This window comes from Myotis brandtii, unplaced genomic scaffold, assembly GCF_000412655.1.
Source record: "Myotis brandtii unplaced genomic scaffold, ASM41265v1 scaffold82, whole genome shotgun sequence".
Classification (NCBI taxonomy): Eukaryota; Metazoa; Chordata; class Mammalia; order Chiroptera; family Vespertilionidae; genus Myotis; species Myotis brandtii.
Genome location: NW_005371324.1, coordinates 10,371,628 through 10,394,393, shown reverse-complemented (window position 1 = coordinate 10,394,393; position 22,766 = coordinate 10,371,628). Strand labels below are relative to the sequence as shown.

General features: G+C 39.2%; 1 protein-coding gene across 2 annotated transcripts in view; it reads right to left on the bottom strand.

The window, feature by feature from the left end:
* TMTC2 (transmembrane and tetratricopeptide repeat containing 2) overlaps nucleotides 1-22,766 on the bottom strand; it is a 423,041-nt gene that overhangs the window by 251,304 nt on the left and 148,971 nt on the right. For both annotated transcript variants that reach the window (XM_005884159.2, XM_014531683.1), the window contains exon 2: nucleotides 4,395-4,965. In XM_005884159.2, coding sequence (XP_005884221.1) covers nucleotides 4,395-4,965 — 571 coding nt within the window. The remainder of the gene's footprint in view (nucleotides 1-4,394; nucleotides 4,966-22,766) is intronic.

Genomic DNA, 22,766 nt, shown 5'->3' with positions numbered 1-22,766 from the left:
TGAATGGTCTCAGGATCAGGGCAAGAAGAGAATTCCATAGAGGTCCGAGGTCACAATTACTGGAGGACAAAGCAATTTAGAAGGTGGACAGATTATCCCAGTCCACCCTCCCCGGACGCATCATGGCTATACTGACTGCAGTGTCTGGCAGTAGAGGACAGCACTGAGATTTCACAAATTTGAAGCCCCACGGCCCACCACGTTTGTTCATTGGCAGGGTTGGTTCCCTAGGACTGGGGTGACCAGATCACAGGGGAGGCACCCACCTCCCATTTTCCATCACCCCAGGGATCTGAAAAGCCAGAGAAGAACAAGAGAGCCAAAAAAAAAAAAGAAATCCTGATTCAGCGCCACCTACTGGAAGATAATAGGACTTCTTTGTATCAATCTACTAGAGAAATGCCACTCATTCATAGATGCCTAGACAGAGGAAGGAATCCATCAAATACCAGGAATAACCAAGGTAGGGAGGCAGCTAAGAAAAAAACATAAAAATCTCCAGAAAATAAACCGAAAGACAAGGAAATATGTGATTTAAATGACAGAGGCTTCAAGATCGATAGATTAATATCTAGGCCTCAGTTATGTTCAGCTCCAGGCCTAGAAAAGCAGGAAAACCAGAAGTAGTGACACCATGGCTGACATCAGGGCCAATGCACTGATCAACAACCCCTACCCTAGCACCAACAAATCGACAGAGACCACGACCTTGACCATGACGCTAACTCTCTTAGTCATCGTAATTAATTATTTTTTCTCCTATACACTCCAACCACTAGAAATCTTTGGGAAGCCAGGTCTTTGAGCATTTGCTCATTTTGAAGTATGGTAGCAACCATCTCAGGTAGAAATTATAGTTTAACTTTAACCCTGCTGTTTGGCTTATGTACCTATTTGCTTTGTTTAACAATGGACAGGTTATTTTGATTTTCTGAATTATATAAATCATCCCATTCGATTAAATGCCTTATTGATTGTAATGTGAATATCCCATGGGTTGTGGTCATACTGGTCTTAGAAAGCACATTTTCCTTTACCTGGGAAGGACAGCATAGTTATCCCATGGTCAGAGGGCTCTAGACCCAAAACTGTAATTTAGATAACATGCTGTTTCTGCTTCTGTAAACTGCTTTTTTGCGAACCAGGTTCTCATTCTAAACCCTGGGATGTAATCAATACCTTTGTGATTTTTTGCCTATCTAACCTTGGAGTTGCGACCATCTTATTACTATGAGATTTGGGGAATGGCCCCTCATAGTCCCGGATTGCAATAAATGTGACTCTTTAATTCGACTTCTTGAGGCGTCCTTCTGTGATTCGTGGGGTACATTACAACAACTTGTGTCTCTGGGGCTGGGCCACTTCCTAAAAATAAGCTCTTACTTTCCTTGCTGCAAACCACGGTTTGATTTTATTGGGCTTTGATGCTCACAGGCAAATGGGCCCCTTTCATCTGGCAACAACGGTAAATGGAAATTCTTTATAAGAAACCACAGTGTTTCATAGATTTCAAGGCAAAGTCTTGAAACACCCAGAGTTGCATCTTCAAATGGGTCAATTTTGTTGGAAAACAAAATTCTGAGTAAATTTGAAGATCAAACTGGCTTTATGGAGTGATTCATGAATCAGGCAACATTCCACCAAGGTAACAGAAAGGAGCTCCAAAGACCTGTACAAAATGGAAGGCTTCTATAGGCAGAAGGCAGAAAAGATAAGGAAAGAGTGGGATTACCTCATCCTACTTTGGGGGACAGAAACAGTCTAGAAGGCAGATTACCTCTGCAGTGCTAACCAGGGAATTCCAGATTGACTGAAGTTCACATATTTTGAGAGAGGCTGACATTGCAATTAAGTCTTGATTTGCTGAGGTGGGCTCAGCACAGGTGACTCCACTCTGAACCTTTTCTGTAACAGTCCCAACCTCCATGGGATAAGAACCATGATTTAAACTTATTCTATTTATTTACATGTCAAATAAACCCAGAAAGCTTGCTATTGTTAATGACATGGCTTTAAAGGAAAAGAAAAAGATTATTCTCCCTATTCTCCCTAAAAAAAAATAATTAAACTGCTTTGAAATTAAGAGCTTGACTCTCAAACCAGATGTTGTTTGCTTTTCTTTTAAGGTTTTAGCATTTAATTGAAATCACAAAAGAACTTCATTAAGCCCTTGATACTTGAGTTCTAACTGAAAGGTTAAGCTTCCCTGCAGAGAAGCATAGCAGTTAATTGCCTGCCTACCAAATAAAAAAAATAGCCATTTTTTTTAAAAGTACAGTCAAACCTTGGTTTTCCAATGTCTCCCATTTTGAACCATTCACTTCTCAACTAGACAACCCTTTCATGCTGCTACCTGTATGATCAGTCTCAAACCTCATAGATGACAAAGGAGTGAATGTGTGTGTATCAGTCAGTTTACTGCTAAACATCATGTTGTTAGCATCTCAGGAAATAGTGCGGTGAATATTCTCGTGTTTTTTGCTTTTGTTGCTGCTTATTATTACTAAATTTTCATTTCTTACTGTACATTTCATGTCCTTTTTGTCGTTAAAGTGTTTATTTATAGATTAAAGAGTACATTAGACATGTACAGTATCTAAGAAAGGTTAAAACAGGGAATCATTTGGGGGTCTGGAATGGATTAATTCAATTTACTTAATTTCTAATGGGAAAAAATGATTCGGTTTTCGAACAGCGTCTGGAACAAATTAAGTTTGAGAACCAAGGTTCCACTGTAAATGTTTCTGTTTCTATTTCCTTCCATTTTTTAATTTAATTTCTTCCCAATTCAATTTCAAGCAAAATAGGGAATTGAGGAGGGAAAAGTTAGTCAATACAGTGGGGCCTTGACTTACGAGTTTAATTCGTTCCAAGACCAAGCTCGTTAAGGAGCTCATTAAGGAGCTCGTTAACTCAAATTACTCTATCAACTCAATGCAAAAAATCGGCAGAGAGACAGCTGGTATCTCAAAAAACTCGTTAGTCGGGACAGTCGTAAGTCAAGGCCCCACTGTACTAGAAAACTTGACAGCTTTCTCAGGGCAAATATCCAAATCTGTAATTCCTTGCTTAAGTGTCTAAGAAGAAGCAGGAGCTGGCCTACACCATGGCCGAGGTTTGCAAACCCTGGCCACATGAAGTCTACATACTTAAAGCCAAAGCAAGGGAGTTTATTGTGAGTGAGTGGGGATGGGGCAATAGGTAGAAGGCACTTTCTCAAGATGTTCCAGTTTACCCAATGCCTCTGATGAACACTCTAGCACAGTGGTTCCCAAACTTATTTGGTCTACCGCCCCCTTTCCAGAAAAAATATTACTCAGCGCCCCCTGGAAATTAATTTTTTTTAAATTTTAATAGCAATTAAACAGAAAGATATATGCCCCCAAATGCACCTGTGGCCATCACCGCCCCCCTGGATCGCTGCAGCGCCCACCAGGGGGTGGTAGCGCCCAATTTGGGAATCACTGCTCTAGCAGAAAACTGTTAGGATCACTTTAAGAATATGGGATCCCAAAGTGCTTCTTTGACTTTCCAACAACATTGCATTTGAAACAAATACTAAGCCCTGAAGCAAAGGCCTTAATTGGCCTCAGGGCAAAACTTATAATAACCACTTTCTGTTTTGACTCTTCTATTCTATTACACTACAAAAAGGAAAAGGTGAATATGATTCATTGTTTAAGAATTTGAGTTCCTAGCACACTACAGAGAAGGGTTCTTTTCCATCGTCAACCCAGGAAAATAATATTAACAAGGGGAAGGATTTCCCCTCTATAGTCTAGTACAGGGGTGGGCAAACTTTTTGACTCGAGGGCCACAATGGGTTCTTAAACTGGACCGGAGGGCCGGAACAAAAGCATGGATGGAGTGTTTGTGTGAACTAATATAAATTCAAAGTAAACATCATTACATAAAAGGGTACGGTCTTTTTTTTTTTTTTTTTAGTTTTATTCATTTCAAACGGGCCGGATCCGGCCCGCGGGCTGTAGTTTGCCCATGGCTGGGCTAGTATCTAGCTCTATTACCAGCTGTGATATATTTACAAATACACATTATGTATAGGAGGCAATGTATAGGATTAGAGAGTTGGAGCAGAAATTAGGAATGAATAAAAATAAATTAATTCTAAAGATGCATAATCTATCCAAGGCAAAACTATCCTTCTACACCTCCTTTGAAATCATGAAAATAAGTAAAGAAATCTGAGAAATCAGTGACTGAAACCCAGGTTAGTAGGGAAAGGTCAGAAAGGGCACTTCCACTTACTGAAGATCAAAAAGTTACTTACGTTAAATTCTCTTTGGAAAGGAACAAATTTGCCTTTTAAATGGTAAAATACGACCAAGCAAGAGATTACTCAGAAATCCAATGCTTGAGCGCCAACAATCACTTACTTTGTAAATGGTAGGTAGGATCTGTTTCATTTTCAGCCTGTGAAAGACGAAGACATCGTAAACCGCTGAGACTGCGAGAACAGTCACTCCTTGTTCCTTCCACAGCATGCTGCATCCCGCACACAGCCCTGTCCCCAGGAACCAGCCCCACGTCCTGGCTGAGTAGCCTCTGGTAGAGCAGTGTTTAATGTAGCAGAGCAAGGAGAGGAGAAAGAAGAGACTGGCCCCGACATCGGCCCGGCCCACGATTCCTGCCACGGCCTCCGTGTGGATGGGGTGAGAGGCGAACATCAAGCCCGCCATGAAGGTCCAGTATCCGTCCCCAAGGAGTATCTTGGAGAAGCTCGTGAAGAGACCAGTGACGGCCGCATGCAGTAGGATATTGACAAGATGGTAGCTCCAGGGATTCAGCCCTCCGATGGCATGGTTCAGGCGAAAAGAAAGCGTGCAGAGTGGCCGGTAGGACTTGTGGCTGCCACTGTGGGTTAGAAGAGTCCCCCAGAAATCATTGTAGAAAATGTGCGTCCATGGCGTTTCTGGGAGAAGGTCCTGATTAGTCTTGATAGCACGGCTAAAAAACAAAATGTTAAAAAAAAAATCAAATGAAAAATACAGGAAAAAATATTTGGTGAGATTGGTAAGATATTATCTTCCTCCCTAGCTTTGTTGTCATGAGACTTTCTGCTGGGGTTCCAGGAATGCATATTAATGCAAATGAGCTTTACATGTAGGTTGAATTGAGATCCTCCCCTTATTTCTTCCTAGCACCACAATTAGGATTGTATTTCTTTGCCTCAAAAGCTTTCTTCCTTGTTTGAATGCAAGTATGTTTGAAGAATAAATGCAGAGGTTCTATCATTGATTTAAGCCTTAATGCAGAGGTTGCTAAACAAGTGTCCTAAAAATCACTTGGCACACTGACTGAAAATGCAGAGTCTAGGCCCCAGGTTGATGTGAAGCCTGAGACTATGCATTCTTTAAAAGCACAGCCCCAGCTGATACTGGTGCAGGAGATACACTAAGAGCAAGAACTAGCCCCCAAGGGAAATACATTTTAAACAGAATATCTGTGCCTGGAGCAATGCTTCTCAAACATACACATCATCTGGGAATCTTGTTAACAGGCAGGTTCCACATTTCTAACAAATCCCCAAGTAAAACTGACTCCGCTGGTCTGTGGACCCCACTTTGAGTAGCAAGGACCTATACAGCTGAGAGATGAGTAAGAATGGCTTTCTATCTATCCAAATATTGCCCCTCTTCCTACACTCCAGTAAACTTCAGTCTTTACCCCTTCTGAGTTCTCACAAGACTTAGTGTCATCTACACCAGATGCCACAAGGATGCACTTCCTTGTCTCATGCTGTTGAGGATTGGTAACTCAAGGAGGAATAACCTAGTATTTGCTGAGCACTTCCTATCTGCCAATCCTCTGCTGGTCTCCTTGGCTGTATCTTCTTGGTTAATCCTTGGAATAACTGATGAGATAGATATTATGTTATGTGCATCTCTCAAGTGAGCTAATTGTGATCGAGAAAGGTAAATTAATAAAGAATTCAAATTCACAGAAATCAGAAATAACAAGGTCAAGTTTCATGGCCTATGCTCTTTCCAGTATGATGGGATCCTCAAAATATGATCCACAAACCACAAGGAATATGTGAGAAAATACACAAACCTTGTAAACCTCTTAATGGCTATATTGGTTTTAGCATATAATTAAAATAAATTTTAATTATCACATCAAAGCTGATTTCATAGATATCTACTCAAAATTAAGCTGTTAAACATTAAAAAGTCAATGTAAACATAGATATGAAGGAATCAACAGTGGATAAGGTACAATTGTGGAAGGCAGCACATAAATAACTCAGTTTGGAGGATTCCTGTTCTATGGCATTATACCTGCCAGAGAATAGGATGGCATCTGGCGTCTTTTGTATCTCCAGTGCAGCTATCTCAGTACTTACAGAACACAAGAGAGGGACATGAGTCAGAGGAAAGCAGGAATGAGACACTTAAGTAGAAAACTCTTGCCTACTCTAATGCCAGGACTTTTTAAGGGGATGTGGGTGCATGCGTACCTAAAGAATAGATGGTGGGTGGCGACTCCACCAGTTCTGCCTTTCATTGTGAGGCAGCCATGATTAAAGGAATTTCCATATGAATTTTACCAAAAATCAGGTTGCAAAAGCCCTGGCTTAAGGAGAAATGCCCGAGTCCCAGCTGTATAATTTACTGAGTGACGTCGAAAACAAGAGTATGGAACAGATTAAAAACCCATCCTAGGTGTTTAATAGAAATAGTAGAGTTAGTATTCCATGTGAGATCAATGGCTGGTCAATGCTGATTTTAAACAGCTTCTCTAAACGGCCTCCCAATTAACCTCTCTGAGCTTCAATTTCTGTAATGATAATAGTTTTACCTTGAAATCATTTAGCAAACACTTGTAATTGTTCATTTGCCTTCTATGTAGGGAAGCAGAGAACACTGCTTTGCAGATACACGAGTGTTCTGGAGACCTAGAACAAATGACATCTCAGTCCTGCTAGCTGCTACTGTGATTCTATAAAGACTGGGGTAAAATTTATAATAAGTCCTTTATTGCAGTCTACTTGACCCACAACCTCTGAACTTGGGTACGGCATGCAGAAGGCAGCTGATCAATGATTCTCTCTCATCGTTGATATTTCTCTCTCTCTCTCTCTCTCTCTCTCTCTCCCTCTCCTATTCTCTGAAATCAATAAAAATATATTTTAAAAAAAAAAAAATAAAACAGACTGATCAGTAGTTGATAATTTACCTACTCTATGTGAAACACCATACTACTCTTTCTATATCTACCAGTTGACTTTTCTAGAGGCTCAATTAAAAAGGCAGAAGGTCTGTTAAAATCATGTCTTAAAAAATACTCAATGTGGTAGGGATAGTTGTTTTTCCATGTCTATTCCCAGCCTTTTCGCATACTCTTAGACCTTCTGTTTTTAATGGTATATGGTCCCTAGAAAGAAGATTTCATTTCCTACCTCCCATTGCTGCTATAGATGGTCCTGTGACTAGTTTTCGGCCAGTGGAGCATAAGCAGAGTTTTATGTACTACGTCCAAAAAGTGTCCTTAAAGGGGGAAAAAAGCTTCACACTCTTCCCCTCCACCACTACCTCCTTCCTGCTGGAGCAGAGATGCAATAGCTGGGGGTCTAGCAGCCATCTTGGCCCATAAAGTGTCCTTAGGAAAAGAATCATGCCCAGCACAGCAACAGACTGAAGGAAATTGAGTTCCTGTCTTGGTAGAACACACCAACCCTGGGCTAACTACCTCCCCATTGCATGAGCATGAGAAATAAGTTGGTATATTTTTTAAACTGTGATATTTTGGGTGTTAGCTAGTGGCAACTGAACCTAGCTGTAAGTGAAATCCTTTGTTCACAGAAGACCTACTATATCACAGTGGTTTGACTTTTCCATTTTGATTTTTTATTTTTACAAGTCTCCATGTATTGACTCTATATTAAATGAATTTCCATATAAACTGACTTTTAAAATATTAGAAACAGATGTTATTCTGGATCTATTAAATTAAAACACCCTGCTATGACATTCATCAAGAGTCTAACTCAGAAGTAATTGCTCAAGACTCGATGAGTTATAATTAAAATTTAAAAGAAATATGAAAAACTGTTGTCAGAGAGAGCTGACTTCAAGCAATTCAGAATGAACACCCAACTGGCCTCTGCTAAACATTAACCTAGATATTGATGTGAATTTCTCTATTATCAATGCAGAAACGCTCATACTATCCAAGCCAGGGCAGTGGAAGCTCAATAGCAAAGCATTCTGGGATAAGGCTTTGCTGCTGTAGTAAGGAAAGCTAGAAAGCAAATTCTGTTTACGACAACACTATACCCTCTCACTGGCAGATCCATATCAGATGGAGAACCATGGTCTCCAAACCAGGTTTTCTACAGGCTATTAGCTCATCACCATAATCAACTCTGTAAAGACTTTTTAAGAAAAAAGTAAAACTCATACTTAAAAAAAAAAAAATCTGTTCAAACCTGCCAGAATTTCTTATATTTATAGCAATAAGTCTAGTAATATGAAGCAGCCAACAAGCTATTTTACAAGTCTAACTCTCACAAAATAAGGGTTTTAAAAAAAGAAAATTAACAAATCTCATAATTTCACTGTGAGAAAAAAATTTTGATGAAGTAGAGCCCTAAATTGTCATTGTGGGGAGAAATCTAAAGGGCAAACAGTATTAATAAAACAAAAGTGGAAGGGTGAGAGAACACCTTACCCATGTGCAAAACATACTATCCAAAGGGAGATGTGAGTAGGATAACATTCTCTGGCAGGTGTTACCTGCTTAGGAAGGTTCTTACTTAACTGATGAATATTATGGCAAAAGTACATGAAATAAGTCTAAATTGTACTGGGCTTTACTATATGTCATGTCACATATGCACGTCAGTGATAAGGGATACATTACACATCCCTCACATCATTTTAAGAAAGATACAGACCAAAGGGGCTTTAATAGAATCTGAATAATGTGCCAGCAAAATGAGAAGTAAAGGTAATCATTCAATACTAAGCATAATAGATTTTCATCCATTTGTGTTTTCTTACACGAGTCCAAAATGGAAATAGTAAAAGCTCTTCTCGGCTAATGAAAAACCTTAATTCAAAACAAGATTTCATGCTGATATAATTTCCGAGGTTATTTCTGTGAATTGAGACTGAAATTTAGGAAGGCACTAAGAAACGAGGAAATCTTCCACTGCAGGAAAGGTAAAGAAATCAGAGCAGCAGATCTGAAGGAGAAACCAGTGGCAGCAGAATTCTCCAGGGAACACATGACTGGCACTGTCCTTGGAAGCACAAAGGTCCCGTCTCTCAGATCTTCACGGAGTTCTTGCCCCATGTCCCCTTTTGTTCATTTGTGGCTCTTTGTTTTTGCTGCCTTGTGATTTTCCCCTTAGGAAATGCTGGCAAAGGCCAATGCTATTGTGAAACATGAATGATGTGACTGCCATCCCAACTGTCCTCATCTGGGTTTCTCTCACTGCTATTTTTTCTGTCCATTGACCTTTGCAGTCACAAGCGCCCACATAAATGATGACCACTGGTCCTCTGAGCAGGAAGGAGGCTCAGACTCTTCAAACATCAAATGGCACACTCATGAAAAAGAGCTCAATTCTGAAGCCAAGTGCACTACATGAAGTTCAAGCTATGACACAGTGGACAAACAGAGTTACTTCACCTCCCCATACCTGATTTCTTATCTATACAATAGAGATATTAACTGTACTTGCCATATGGGATCATTGCGAGGAGTAAATGAGTCAGTAAACAAGAAGTACATTGTTATACGTAACATAATGTGTATATGTAATATATGTAACACACGTTAGCTGCTGCTATTATTATTATCAGCAGCAGCACCAAACAATTGATGCTAGCCATCAATGGAAACATAGTGCTCATTTATCATGTTCATAGCCTTCAAAATCTATGGGTCATGGCCATGAGTACTTCACTTAAAATTCCCTTAAGCTTTAATGACCCTCTCAGAACATGATCATGACCATGTGTGGAGCTTTATTTTTGGTCTTTAACACATTACTGTTTTCATTCTCCTATCTTTTGACTACCTCTTTCTAACTCTCTAACTCTCCTTGGCTAGCCTCCCCTTCACACTTTTCACCAAATGTGGATGTCTCTCTCCTAGTTGTGTCCCCTGACCTTCTTTCTCTCTACACTTTCCACCTCTGTGGTCAGTTCTAACACCTGCTACTCAGAAGATGCCTTCTCCATCTGTACCTCAAGCTTGGATGTTGCTCATAAGGCTGCACTTGTAATTGCTCAGGTGATATCTGCACCTGACTGGGGAAAAGAGTAACGAAATCCTCGTTCGTCTACTAACAAAAGGTGTGTTACCTTTGGCCCCGTTAGCTTCTCTAAAGCTCAGCTTCCTTACGATGGTTGGTGGATAATAATAATAATGCTGCTTCTCAAATTGTTGTGTTAGCGATCAAACAAGGAAACGTTAACTTAAAATGTTTGCCATTTACTTAGCCTTGTAACTTTGTAACAGAAACTCGCTGTTTTTTTCGGACCTCTTCTTCTAGTTAACAGTCTCCTGCCTTTCCTTTTGAAAACAGCCCACATCCACTCTCAGTCCATGTGGATAGGGTGAGGCTACCCTGACCTCATGATGAAAGGTCAGCAAATGACTTGCGGGTTAGTGTACTATATCCCCCATCCTCATTCCTGGCCACAACAATTGACTTAGCAGCCAGCCAGGCCAATCAGAGTCAAGAGAGCCCCAATAATCTACTGGAAGAAAGAGGGCATCCTCTTTTGAGGATGAGATGAAATCCTAGAGCTACTAGAACATTCTCTGAAGACAGAGCCTGCCTAAGAATGAAGCCAACACAAAAGAACCCAGATCAATTACCAAAGAGGCAATTCCTGGTGCAGCTGGATCCTGTCATGCCTGAAGCGAGCACTGTTAAATAAGCCAGTAAATGCCCTTTACTCATAAGCTAGCTTGAACTGCTGACATCCACAGTCAAAAGAGTACTAAATAATACAGCACTGTATAACTATCAAGTAATATTGTTAGTTGCCCTTTCAGTAAGTCTGAATCCAAATAACTTTCCTCACAAAACATCTCCCTTGTCATACCAGCTAACTTTGCTTTTCTACTACCCTCATTCAGGCTTTCATTATTTCCCACCCGCACTGCTTTGCATGCTGAAATTGCCTGTTCATTTTCCTTTTTCTCTCATTAGGATGTTAAGTCCCCTCAGGGAAAGAATTATGCCTTATGCTTTCTCCCAGTGCCCAACACATATCAGGTACATAATAAATATTTGGTAGACTGAAGTAAACAGCTATCCCTGCCTGCTTGCATTCCACCTTTGATCCATTGCACACATGCTATGGATAGAGAAACTTCCTGAAATATAAGTCTAACAGGTCTTTATCTTTTGGAGACTAGCACACAGTAGTACTCAATATATGTTTGATAAACTGAATTCTAATTAGAAATGATTCATACTGATAGGATGCACTCACCTTTTAGAAAAAGTCTACATTTTTTTACGTTTATAGGGAAATATCACTTTCCCCTAAAAGTTTACTTACTCTGAGTACTAACCTCTGCTCACCCAATAATAATTAACTGTAAAAAACCATCAGGTTAACTGGCTTACCCAAATGTCTTTGGCACTCACTTGCCACTTAACCTATAATCTTTTAATTAGAGTCCCTCTTTAGGGATAAGTCATTATATTTTGAAAACTTCACTTAATATGCAAATACTTGGCTAACGTGGTAGGGGAATGAGAGAAATACTGTAACATCTAGAGTTTGTCTTAGTTTGGAAATAAGCAATGTATTTCAAATTCCTAGAGGCCCTTCAGGTAGAGCAAGTACATTTCAGCACAGGGTGCTAGACTGTTGGGAGACAGTGTTAGGTTTCCAGTTCCCAGAGGAAATGAAAAGCTTTAAGCTCTAGCCATGAATCTATCATGACACCCATAACACTTTACTAAACTTTCTTTTTTCTATCTTAAATCTCCCCCTACTAGACTGTAAATGCTTCAATGGCAGAGATAACTTCCTAAACAAAGAACACTTAAAAAAAATTAAATTGTTGCCATATAGATATTAAATGAAAAGAGGCCACAGGAAATAACCAAGACCTTGTGGTCACACATCCAAGGGTCAGAGCTCTCAAGTAACTGTAAGGAAAGGAATATTCTCATAGACCCTTCCCTCTATTTCTGCAGGAGTTTTTCCTAGAAGCTTCTGATTAAATGTGGTCCCTGCTTCAGCTAAACTAAGCTCCCGGAGCACAGCTCCCGGGATACAGACCTCTCGGAGAGCTTTCTGGATGAGGAAGCGCCCTCCTCACCCCAAGTCTAGAATTTACCCAACACTCTTCTCTTAGTGGGAGAAAATGAGACGGAGAAATCTTGGTTAAATATGTTTAAAGTATCTTTAGTTCCTCAGATAAATTAAAACTGTCATTTTCAGATTTCTATGGGAAATATATATAAAAATTTCCCTCTGGCCCTGAAAACTAATTAATAATCAATTCAAAAGAAAGCTGATCATTTAAAATTAAAACTTCAGTTACCTAAAGATATTTTGAAAAGTATTTACATGAAAAGCATTTTGCAAGATTAAAGCAAAAACTAACATGAGATATCAGAAAAACCATATCCCAAGCATTTAATTTCACTGATTAAAGGAATCCTCTACCTTAATGTTTACCTGTTTAACTGAAAATAATTTCCATTGCCTTGTAATTTGCATGATGAAATACAATATTAGTATTTCCATATAATTTGCTCATTATATCTATATTATGTCATCCTAACATTAATAAAAAATGTGATTATCCAAATGCACCTCCTCCTCATTGTGCTAAATTTAATCAGAATTCTCAACTTAAACACTTAATGAAAATATCTTTATTCCTAAATCTCCAAACTTGAAATCAGTAACCACTAGAAAAGATACTATGAAGATTTTTCACTCCCAAAAGTTAACTCAAGTATAGGAATCACTTTAGTACACTACGTAATTTATGGATTTCAATCAGCTTCATAAGTTTTCATAAATTTACAATCTACAAAAAGGTGATTTAAAGAAAATTTTTTACGATACATTGTAAAGTATGACTTGGTTCCTTAAATTTTTCTATTTTAAAATAATTACAAATGTTTAACTGTTTTTGAATAAAAGAAATGAGCATCAGATTGTAGTCTTTTTATGAAATTCAAAGCCTTCAAAAATGAATGGGTTCTATCGGACACCAGATTTCAAGTGAGAAATACAAGCGTTAACCATGAAGATTCAAAAACACCATTTTTTTTTTGTTTTCAAATTCAGGGCTCTTTATTTTTATTTTTTAAATCTTTATTATTGAAAGTATTACATATGTCCTCTTTTTTCTCCCATTGACCCCTTATAGCCCGCTCCCCCTCAACCTTGCCTCAGGCCTCCACTACCCTATTGTCTGTGCCCATGGGTTATGTATACAGGTATACAAGTTCTTTGGCTGATCTCTTCCCACCTACCCCCCGCCTTCCCTCTGAGATTTGACAGTGTGTTCCATGCTTCTATGTCTCTGGATCTATTTTGTTCAACAGTTTATTTTGTTCACGAGATTCCACATATGAGTGAGATCATGTGATACTTATCTTTCTCTGCATGATCGAACACCTACTTTGTGCAAGGTCTTGTTCTATGCGCTTTTACAGAATCAAAGAAGACACAATCTTTGTGCTTAAGGATTTGATTATCCAAACACACTCTACATAGGTAGGCATGGCAAGGTGAGAGGATGCCTCTTCAACTACAATACTTGCCTTCTTGCATCAATGTGCTATGTAAATTTCAGATCGGATCTACTACAGTACAAGGTAGTTTTCCCAACTACACAAGGATTACCTCATTTTTTTTAAATCACAGCCTCGAGGAGGGATCATCATCTTCACTTAAGGGAAACAGGGAGAGTGTCTCCTGGCCATGGCCACTGCCTGTGACCCCGCTCAGGGTGCTCAGCCTGAGCACTGCCAGACCACGAAATTGGGGGTGGGGTGCGGGGGGGAGGAGAAAATTTAAAACGAGACACTAACATGCTCTGAGAGAACAGGCGTTGGGGGTAGGAAGACATTCATGTAGCATTATCCAGATGTTTGGCTTCTCTGTTAGCCTAACTCCTGTCTTCTCTGAATTAAGTCTTAACCAAGTCACCTTTCTTTATCCATGCCTCTCCTTCAGCCAAAGAGAAGAGCCAAGAAGCTTCTTCTAGCCAAATGTTTGCAAGGATCCTTTGTCTTTTCTACTTAAAATTTTCCACATGTTGCCCATGCATCCCTCACAGGTATTCATGTTATAATAGCATCTTGCATTTGTCTCATGCTTTTACATATTACAAAATGTGCTCATGTGCATGATGATCCTGAACCCTTGTCAGCACCCTGGGAGTCAGCGGATGTGAACAGATGCGGACGTGAGAAGCTCAGTCCTGCCTGAGACAATCGCAGCAGAAGATCTGAGCCGCCCACACAGAATCAAAATCCCAGTCCTCACGGGAAGAAGAAATCTAGACATGGAGAGAGACACTAGCGGGGCGTGCACCAAAGAGACCATGTAAGGTAGCCATCTGCAGGCCAAAGAAAGACCTCAGGGGAAACCAAACCGGCTTACACCTTGACCTGGAACTTTTAACCTCCAGGACTTTGAGAAAATTAACTGTTGTTGTTTAAGCCACCTAATCCGTGGTGTTTTGTTCCGGCAGCCCTAACAAACAAATATGCCAAAGAGACCATCATATACAATTATACACTCTATCCTGGTTATCCTTCAGAGTTTCAGGGAAACTAGTTTTCACAAAAAAGCCAAATTTCTCCAATGCTATGTTGGGTGTTCTGTTTTTTTCTGACAGTGGTTGGTTGAACTGCTGTGTGAACAGTAAGAGAGTTTTAAGAGATATCTTATTCTTACTGCTGCCAGGATGTATCTATGTCCTCTACCAGAGAAAAAAAATTTTCCTGACTGTGTCAATGGGGCAATAATGCTAATTAAACACACATAATAAAATACTAGTGCTACTTCATACTTGCACTGAAACTGACAAAGCTTACAAAGCACACAGACGTGATCTCATTTTATCCTCACAAAACTACTATAAAATATGAACTCAGAGCTGCAGGGGTTAAATTAAAGAAGAGCACAAATTAGTTAGACACAGAGAAAGACTCTGAACACTGTTCTCCAACCTACTCCATTTAACCTTAAAAGCAACTCTGTTCCTCCACACGGACAATAAATCTCCAATGAGAAGTGTTTGTAAGACAATTTGAAAGTAAAATCCTAGTCTATTATTGCATTTTGTCTGGAACCCATATATCTGCCCTCAAGACTCAATAAAGCTATAAAAATGCTTTGTGCCATATTCTTTTAATTTCTGCAATTCAAAAAGAAAGTCTTCTTTTAACACTAAGGAGTCTTGGAAAACCTGAGTCAAAGGAAGGTGTTAGTTGCCTTCCAGTGACGTGTGGAAAAGGCAGCTTTATGAAAGCCAAAAACGAACCTACAATTTCATGTTGCAAAATATAATAGAAAACATATTCTGGAAGAAATTTTGCTGCTTGCATCCCTTTTCAACTATAAAATAGTTACACACACACACATGCATCTGAGAAAGATCAGACTTTGAACATATTGCAGCAACACACACGCACAACACGGGGAGTTTCACCAGGGTTGCCTGTGATGACAGGATACACAGACATCCCTACAATAAAATCAGCCTCACAGCTAAATCAGAGAGTCTTTTTGGACACAAGAATATATGAGCCCTGATGAAAAACAGATAGGCAAGGAGGAAAACACTCCAATTTAAAACTAACACAGATGAGCCTACCCAAAGTACCCAAACATTTGGTCCACAAACCACCAGCAACACTCTTAATTTGTCAATGGAAGGCAAGAGATATTTCATCCAAGAATAAGGACAGAAAGGGACATTAACTCCGCCATTAAAGTGTATGGGCATTCCAATATAAAATACTTTCTAATACAGATGTCATTCACTGAATGGCAATCAAGAAATAAATTAAACTTCAGGGAGCTGTGTCGCCCTTTAAATAAATCACATTGTAGGCACTCAAAATACATATGCTGAATGTTAAATGAAAACTTATCAGCTCACTCAGATCTCATGTGATGAACAAATTATGAAGCACCAACGTGTCCCTTTTAGCATCTTAAGCATGGTATATTTTACCCTTTGCTAACCCCCAAATTCTCAAACTTAGAACAGTGGGAAATGTGGAGTGTCCTCTTTAGCACTCCATATCTATGGCTGTTTAATCACCTAACCTCCATGACACTGGAAATCCCTAAACCAGACCACAGATCATTTTTATTCAATCTTGACCACCACTGTCTTTACTACACATCATTTCTGTCACACTAGCCATTGCCAATAAAAGAAAATACTTCCAACATATAAGTAACTGGGCTAACTAAATAAATTAACAAAGCATGGAAGAATAAGCAGAACCTAAGTTTGAGAATGGAAAATGGTATTCAATCAAAGAAATCTAAGCATAACTGATATAACTTTTCACTCCAATCTGTATGGGGGAAAATACTATATTCACCTTTCATCTGAAGCAACTCCTGAAATCAATGTTAAGTGTTACTAAACACACACACTCCACACTTTAGAGTTAGCCAAGTCTTGATTTGAAATCTTCCTCTTGAACTTACTAGCTATATGATTCCGTTTTCTAGTGAAGATAAAACTCCATAAGACAAGCACACACAGTAGGCGCTTAATGAATGATTGTAAGTACAATGAATCACCTCCCTTGTCTTCCTAGATTCCATAAAAGAGTACATTTTTTTTCTGAAATGTCAGTCAATATCACTACAGCTCGCATTCAGTTATGGTGCCATTTATCATTTCTCTTAGCATGTCCTCCAGGACCTCTGTTCCTCCCTCCCCCAGCGCTCCGACGTGAAACTGTGCCTGTATTAATCATAAATTAAGGCCATTAGCCAATCTAAGAGCTCGAGAATGATGTTCACAGCAGTCTAACTCATCTGGGAGGATGGATGACAGCAAGGTTAAGTGAGGGGATCAAAAAGCATAAGAGAAAGAAGGCAGAGTCACAGGACTTATGTGATAGTGCACAGCCTAATTAGGACATTCTGGGAAGCCGCTTCATTGGAAGGACAACAGTTGCATACCACTGAAGAAGCCAGGCTTGGTATTTCTTTTTGACTAAAAAACATCCATCCTAACAAAGACACTATAATTAGATTGGAAAACTAATATTTTTAGCTGTCTAAAGCCTATTTTTTCTTGCACAAAGTTAAAAAAGAATTACTCCATGCATTTGCAATCACACACTGACACACACACACACACACACACACACACACACACACACACAGCAATATGGTTCAAAAATAGCAGGTTCTTAAAAGCATGACACTATTTATTAAACCTTTTGTATCTTTGCTAATAAAAAAAAGGCAACATACTTTTAAAAATATCCTCTTTACAGTCTTCATCTAAGCCAACCCTATGCAGGTGGACAGTAAATGGGCTATAATTTGTGATGGCCCAGAATGGAGTCTAGAAGAGTTTAAAATCAGAAATGTGATCACTTTGTGAGAAAAGGCAATGTCATGCACTCTATCATGGTCACTCTACTCACAGGAGATGGATTTTCACACTGAAAAACTAACATTAAAAGTTGCCTTGGGGAGGATAACAAAATAGGCATCCCCAAATGCTCTATCGGCCCTGTCTTCTAATGGTTTCTTTTCTGAAGGCGTCCTGGAGAGAAGTTCAATCTTTCTAATGGGAATATAACTGTACTACAACTCTCCAAGGGCATTTACCACTTTAAAAAGGAACTCTAAACTCTGCTGTCTTTAAAAGGCAAGGAGGTCACTGGGAAAAGTCATTTTTCAAAGCTCCAGTGAACTGGCACTCTGCTTTGCTTTCAGCCACAGAGATAAGGCGTGCAGTCTTGGTAACAGAATCGCCTTTCTTTAATTTTTAATGCCTGTCCATTTCAGGGCTCCCAGGGGGAATCAATGACTTACTCATGGCATCATAAATAGCTTGGACTGTGTGTATGCATGTGTTTTAACAAAGCAAGAAGCAACTGCTTTGTTCCTTTGTTCCATCCATCAACTATTCATTTTTGGTGAACATTTGATAAAGGCTACACAAGTACAACATAAAGGCATCTTCCTATCCATCCCAAAAGGAAAGAAAAATAATAATCTCATCATTGCCACCCCTCACAATTTAAGAGAAAACAAAGCTCTTAGAAGGGTAGACACGTGTTTTTTATTTCCCACTCTGAAAGCGCACACAGGTATAAGCATGTTCAAATGGCAGTGAATTCATCTGGAATGTGAAAGACCATGGGGTTCACACATATAAAGATCAACAGTTGTTTTAGAAATTAACTACACCACATCTTAAACTTCTACACAAGTTCTAAACTGATCCAGGTGTTATCATCAGGGTAGAAACAGATGCAGTGTTAACACATTAAGCTGTGAATCCAACTCCAACCCTGCTTAATGGGCTCCACATGCTGAAAATGATCATCATGGTAGGAAGTGCACTCAACCATAAGCCTAACTTTCAAACAAAACAAGAGTTTCATTATCTACATTATGCTCACACACAACTACTCCGGGACTAACACTGTTTGTACACGGATTATGGCGCATTAATAATTTTGAGGGCGGGAAAAGATATTGGGAGATTAATGCAACATCAGCACAACAAACCCACGGTTGTCACAGGGGTGTTGACAGCATTTCAGTAGTGCTGTCACCACAAGAAAGTCGATGCTGGTTGCACAAGCCTGTCTCATCCCGTGATTCTATCTGGAATCCCAAAGTGGCTAGAGGAGGTGAGAAGAATGATGGGGAAGTTTATATAATAACCACCACTACTTTATGTATAGAATTTTCTAGTTTTCGAAATAGTATGATTTGCATCATATGATGTCACAAATGCTTTCCCCATCTTCTTAGTGAAAAAATAAAGACTCCCATCCAAGATCACAGAGTGAGGGAGGAGAGAAATTAGGGAAAAACAGTTCTGCTACTGCTCTAGTGTCTCCAGTCATGAAATATCTGCACTGGGGAGCTCTTTGCCCCCATTCCATTTACAAAAGACAAAACAAACAAAATATTACAAACTTATGAACAAAAATAGATACAGAGGCAGAGCTGCCTCGAACAAACTGTCAAACTACAGCGGGAAGGCCGGGGAGGGTTGGGGGCGGTAAGAGATCAACAGAAGGACTTGTATGCATGCATATAAGCATAACCAATGGACATAAGACACTGGGGGATAGGGGAGGCCAAGGGATTGTCAAGGGCGGGGGAAAAAAAGGAGACATATGTAATACTCTTTGTAATACTTTAAGCAATAAAACAATAAAAAAAAACAAGAAAAAAAATACAAAAACAAAAAAACAACAACCCTGGGTTATTCTAGAAGACTAATGCACAATAAAGGAGCACAAGTGTGTTTCAGTCAATTCCCTTTGGCCCACCCCATTTCTTTTGCAACTAACAGCATTGACTAAAAGGTCTAAATGGTGCTAAATTAGTGCAGCATACAGGAAAGCTGTCTGGGAGGGAAGGGATTTCACCATGGAGCGTTCCACATCTATTGACTTTTCTATTGACCCAAAAGCCTTACAGTCTTTTAAAAACTTCAAAAACAGATGATTAAAGTAATACCAGACTATTCTTTACAGTTTTTCCTCTTCCAGAATTCAACTCTGATGAAAATTAATTTTTCAACTCTACTGAGAAGTCACCACTGTATATTTCTTGAATTATTTAATTTTTACATCTATCCTTATTTCCTAAACTTCAGCCTTAGCACTTATTTTGCATCAAGCAGACCTCAGTAGATGGTTAACCCCGAGGCAAGCCGGCTTCCAGTATAACTCATATTTAGAACAAAAGGTGCTGTTATGACAAGTAAGCAACACATGTTCAAATCATATCCCAAGAGGGGCTTCAAGAATAGGTATTAAGAGCTTCTGTCAAAAAATCATTCTGAAAACTGGCCTTCTATATTTATTCTAACATGGACTTAATTTTTCCTTTTTGACTAACCTATATATTATACAGATTTGAAACTAAGTGAATTTGAAGATGAATAGAAAAAGAAATGGTGGCAGAGAAGCAGTAGGGAATTTGGAGTAGACCTGTGAGAGAGAACACCAATCGCACAAAGTTCCAAGCTTTCCTGTCTCAACAATGGAGGAATGGGGGCAGGTTTTGTTTCTCTGTCCTCTGGCTTGTACTTACCACTACAAGAACTAAAGCTAGTTCATTGTAATAATTGGCAAAAAGGGTGAATTACAACTCCCAACATAGATATTGGTGTCTGTTTTAGTTTTCTATTATAACTGTAATGAATTACCACATACTTAGTGGCAAAAACAATGAATTTATTATCTTACAGTTCTGGAGGCCCTAAGCCCCAAAATGGCTTTCACTGGGCTAAAATCAAGGTATTAGCAGGATTTTACTCTTTCTGGAGGCTCTAGAGAAGATTACAGCTCCTTGTCTTTTCCAATTGACAGAGGCCATTCCTTGACTCATGGGCCCTTCTCCATCTTCAAAGCCAGCAACCTCTGCTTCCAATTTCTCTTATTGACTCATGGGCCCTTCTCCATCTTCAAAGCCAGCAATTGCTTACATCCTTCAACCTCTGCTTCCAATTTCTCTTATTCGGCTGACTCTGGCTCTCCTATCCCCCAATATCCATTAGAACAACTCTTGAGATTGCACTGGGCCCACCCAGAAAAAAACAAAAAACCACAGAATAATCTCCCATTTAAAAATCCTTACCTTTATTACATCTGTAAAGTCCTTTTTGCCATGTAAGATAACATATTCAGAGATTTTATTCTGCCTACCAGTGTCCCTTTTTGCTAGGCTTACCCAAGTATATTAACAAGGTTATCAAAATAATTTCCTCACTAATATATACGAAGTACTCAATCTCCATAGGCATGCAGAAGCAAGAATCAACAGTTGGTATGTGCATATAAATGAATGAAAATTACCATCATATATTTTCTACTACATTACCAAAGGAAAATATGACACAACTGCCGGATCAGCACACAGATGAAACAAAGTAAAATGAAGAATATGCTGAGCCAGGCCAGCATGGCTCAGTGGTTGAGCATTGACCTATGAATCAAGAGGTCACAGTTTGATTCTCGTTCAGGGCACATGTACAGGTTGGGGGCTCAAACCCCACAGAGGGGGCGTGCATGGGGAAGCCAACTGATGATTCTCTCTCATCATTGATGTTTCCAACTCTCTCCTTCTCCCTTCCTCTCTGAAATAAATAAAAATATATATGTATATTTATATTTTTTTAAAATAAGCTGATATGTAGAATAAAGTCCTGAAGCTTTTCCTGATTTGAGAGAGAGGCACAATTTTCATAGGAGAGCTTTCATCACTCAAAATTCCTTCTAAAATCCTTCCTGCATCTCAAGTACAATCTAGAAAACTAGAAATTGTAATTAGATAAGTGGTCAGTTCATGGTTATGAAGTTCACACATATCATATTATATCCAGCAATAAAATTCAAGATACTAACAACTGCTTCAGAATGGGAACAGGCTATAGTGCTAGAGGAGGGTGTTATAGGGCCTCTGCTATGTTTAGTGTTAAACTTTAAGTAGCTGGATGTTGGGGAAATCCAGGTGATCTCACAGAATGGTCAAGGAAGAGGAGAGCTTCAAGGGGGTGGTATGTCCTACTGCAACTGCCACACCAGTGAGAACTGGCTAACTATTAGTGCCCCAACAGAACTAATAGAGTTGGTCACAGATTGCCACAGAGAGTATGTATGCATCATTACATTTCTATTTAGGGAAATAAAGTGAGATGGAAAAGAATCTCTATTTAGGGGGCTGGGGGAGGGGGTTTGCAGATACCATTTTAAGCAGGGAGGAATGACAAGATTAACAGTGCAGTATCCAAACAGATCCTGTCAGGATGGAATGACCAATAGAAGTAAACAAAGTTAAGTTTTATAGGAGTAAGGATTATTTCGTAAGACCTAAAATTGGGCCCAAAGCCAGCAGCAACAGGATGGGAAGATATGAGTCAGCAACATACAGATGGAGAAACACTTGGAGACTTTAGAAAAAAGGAAGACTCAATGAGTCAGTGTGACGTAGCCACAAACACATACACACACACACACACACACACACACAAATATCAAATACAAACTCATACTACAATAAAAACAAAACATTACATAATCAAAATGGAAGAGGATGATAAGTTTCTTCAAAATACTGAAATTGTCTCATACCAAAGAAGGATTAGACTTGATCTCTACATATCATGAAGACAGACTGAGATCATGTAATTATTACCAGCTAGATGTTGAGCTATACAGAAAAACTTTAACTGTTGTATATCTAGTGATAGAGCATGTCATCTGCTCAGGGGTTAGTGATCCTCCATCACTGGAAATCCAAAAAGAGAGGCTACATGATTATGATAGAACTAGAGGCCCAGTGCACAGATTCGTGCATATTCAAAGGAAATTAATTAGAAGAAATATTTTAACATCGCTAGTCACCCTTTCTCTATAATAGAAGTGTCAACCAAATTCACAATCGACAATGATAGATCGAAACACACACATGCAACTGGCACCAGCGAGAGCTTTATATGTATATGTGCAAGTCAACTTAGCCTTTTATATATATACTAGAGGCCTGGTGCACAAAAATTTGTGCACT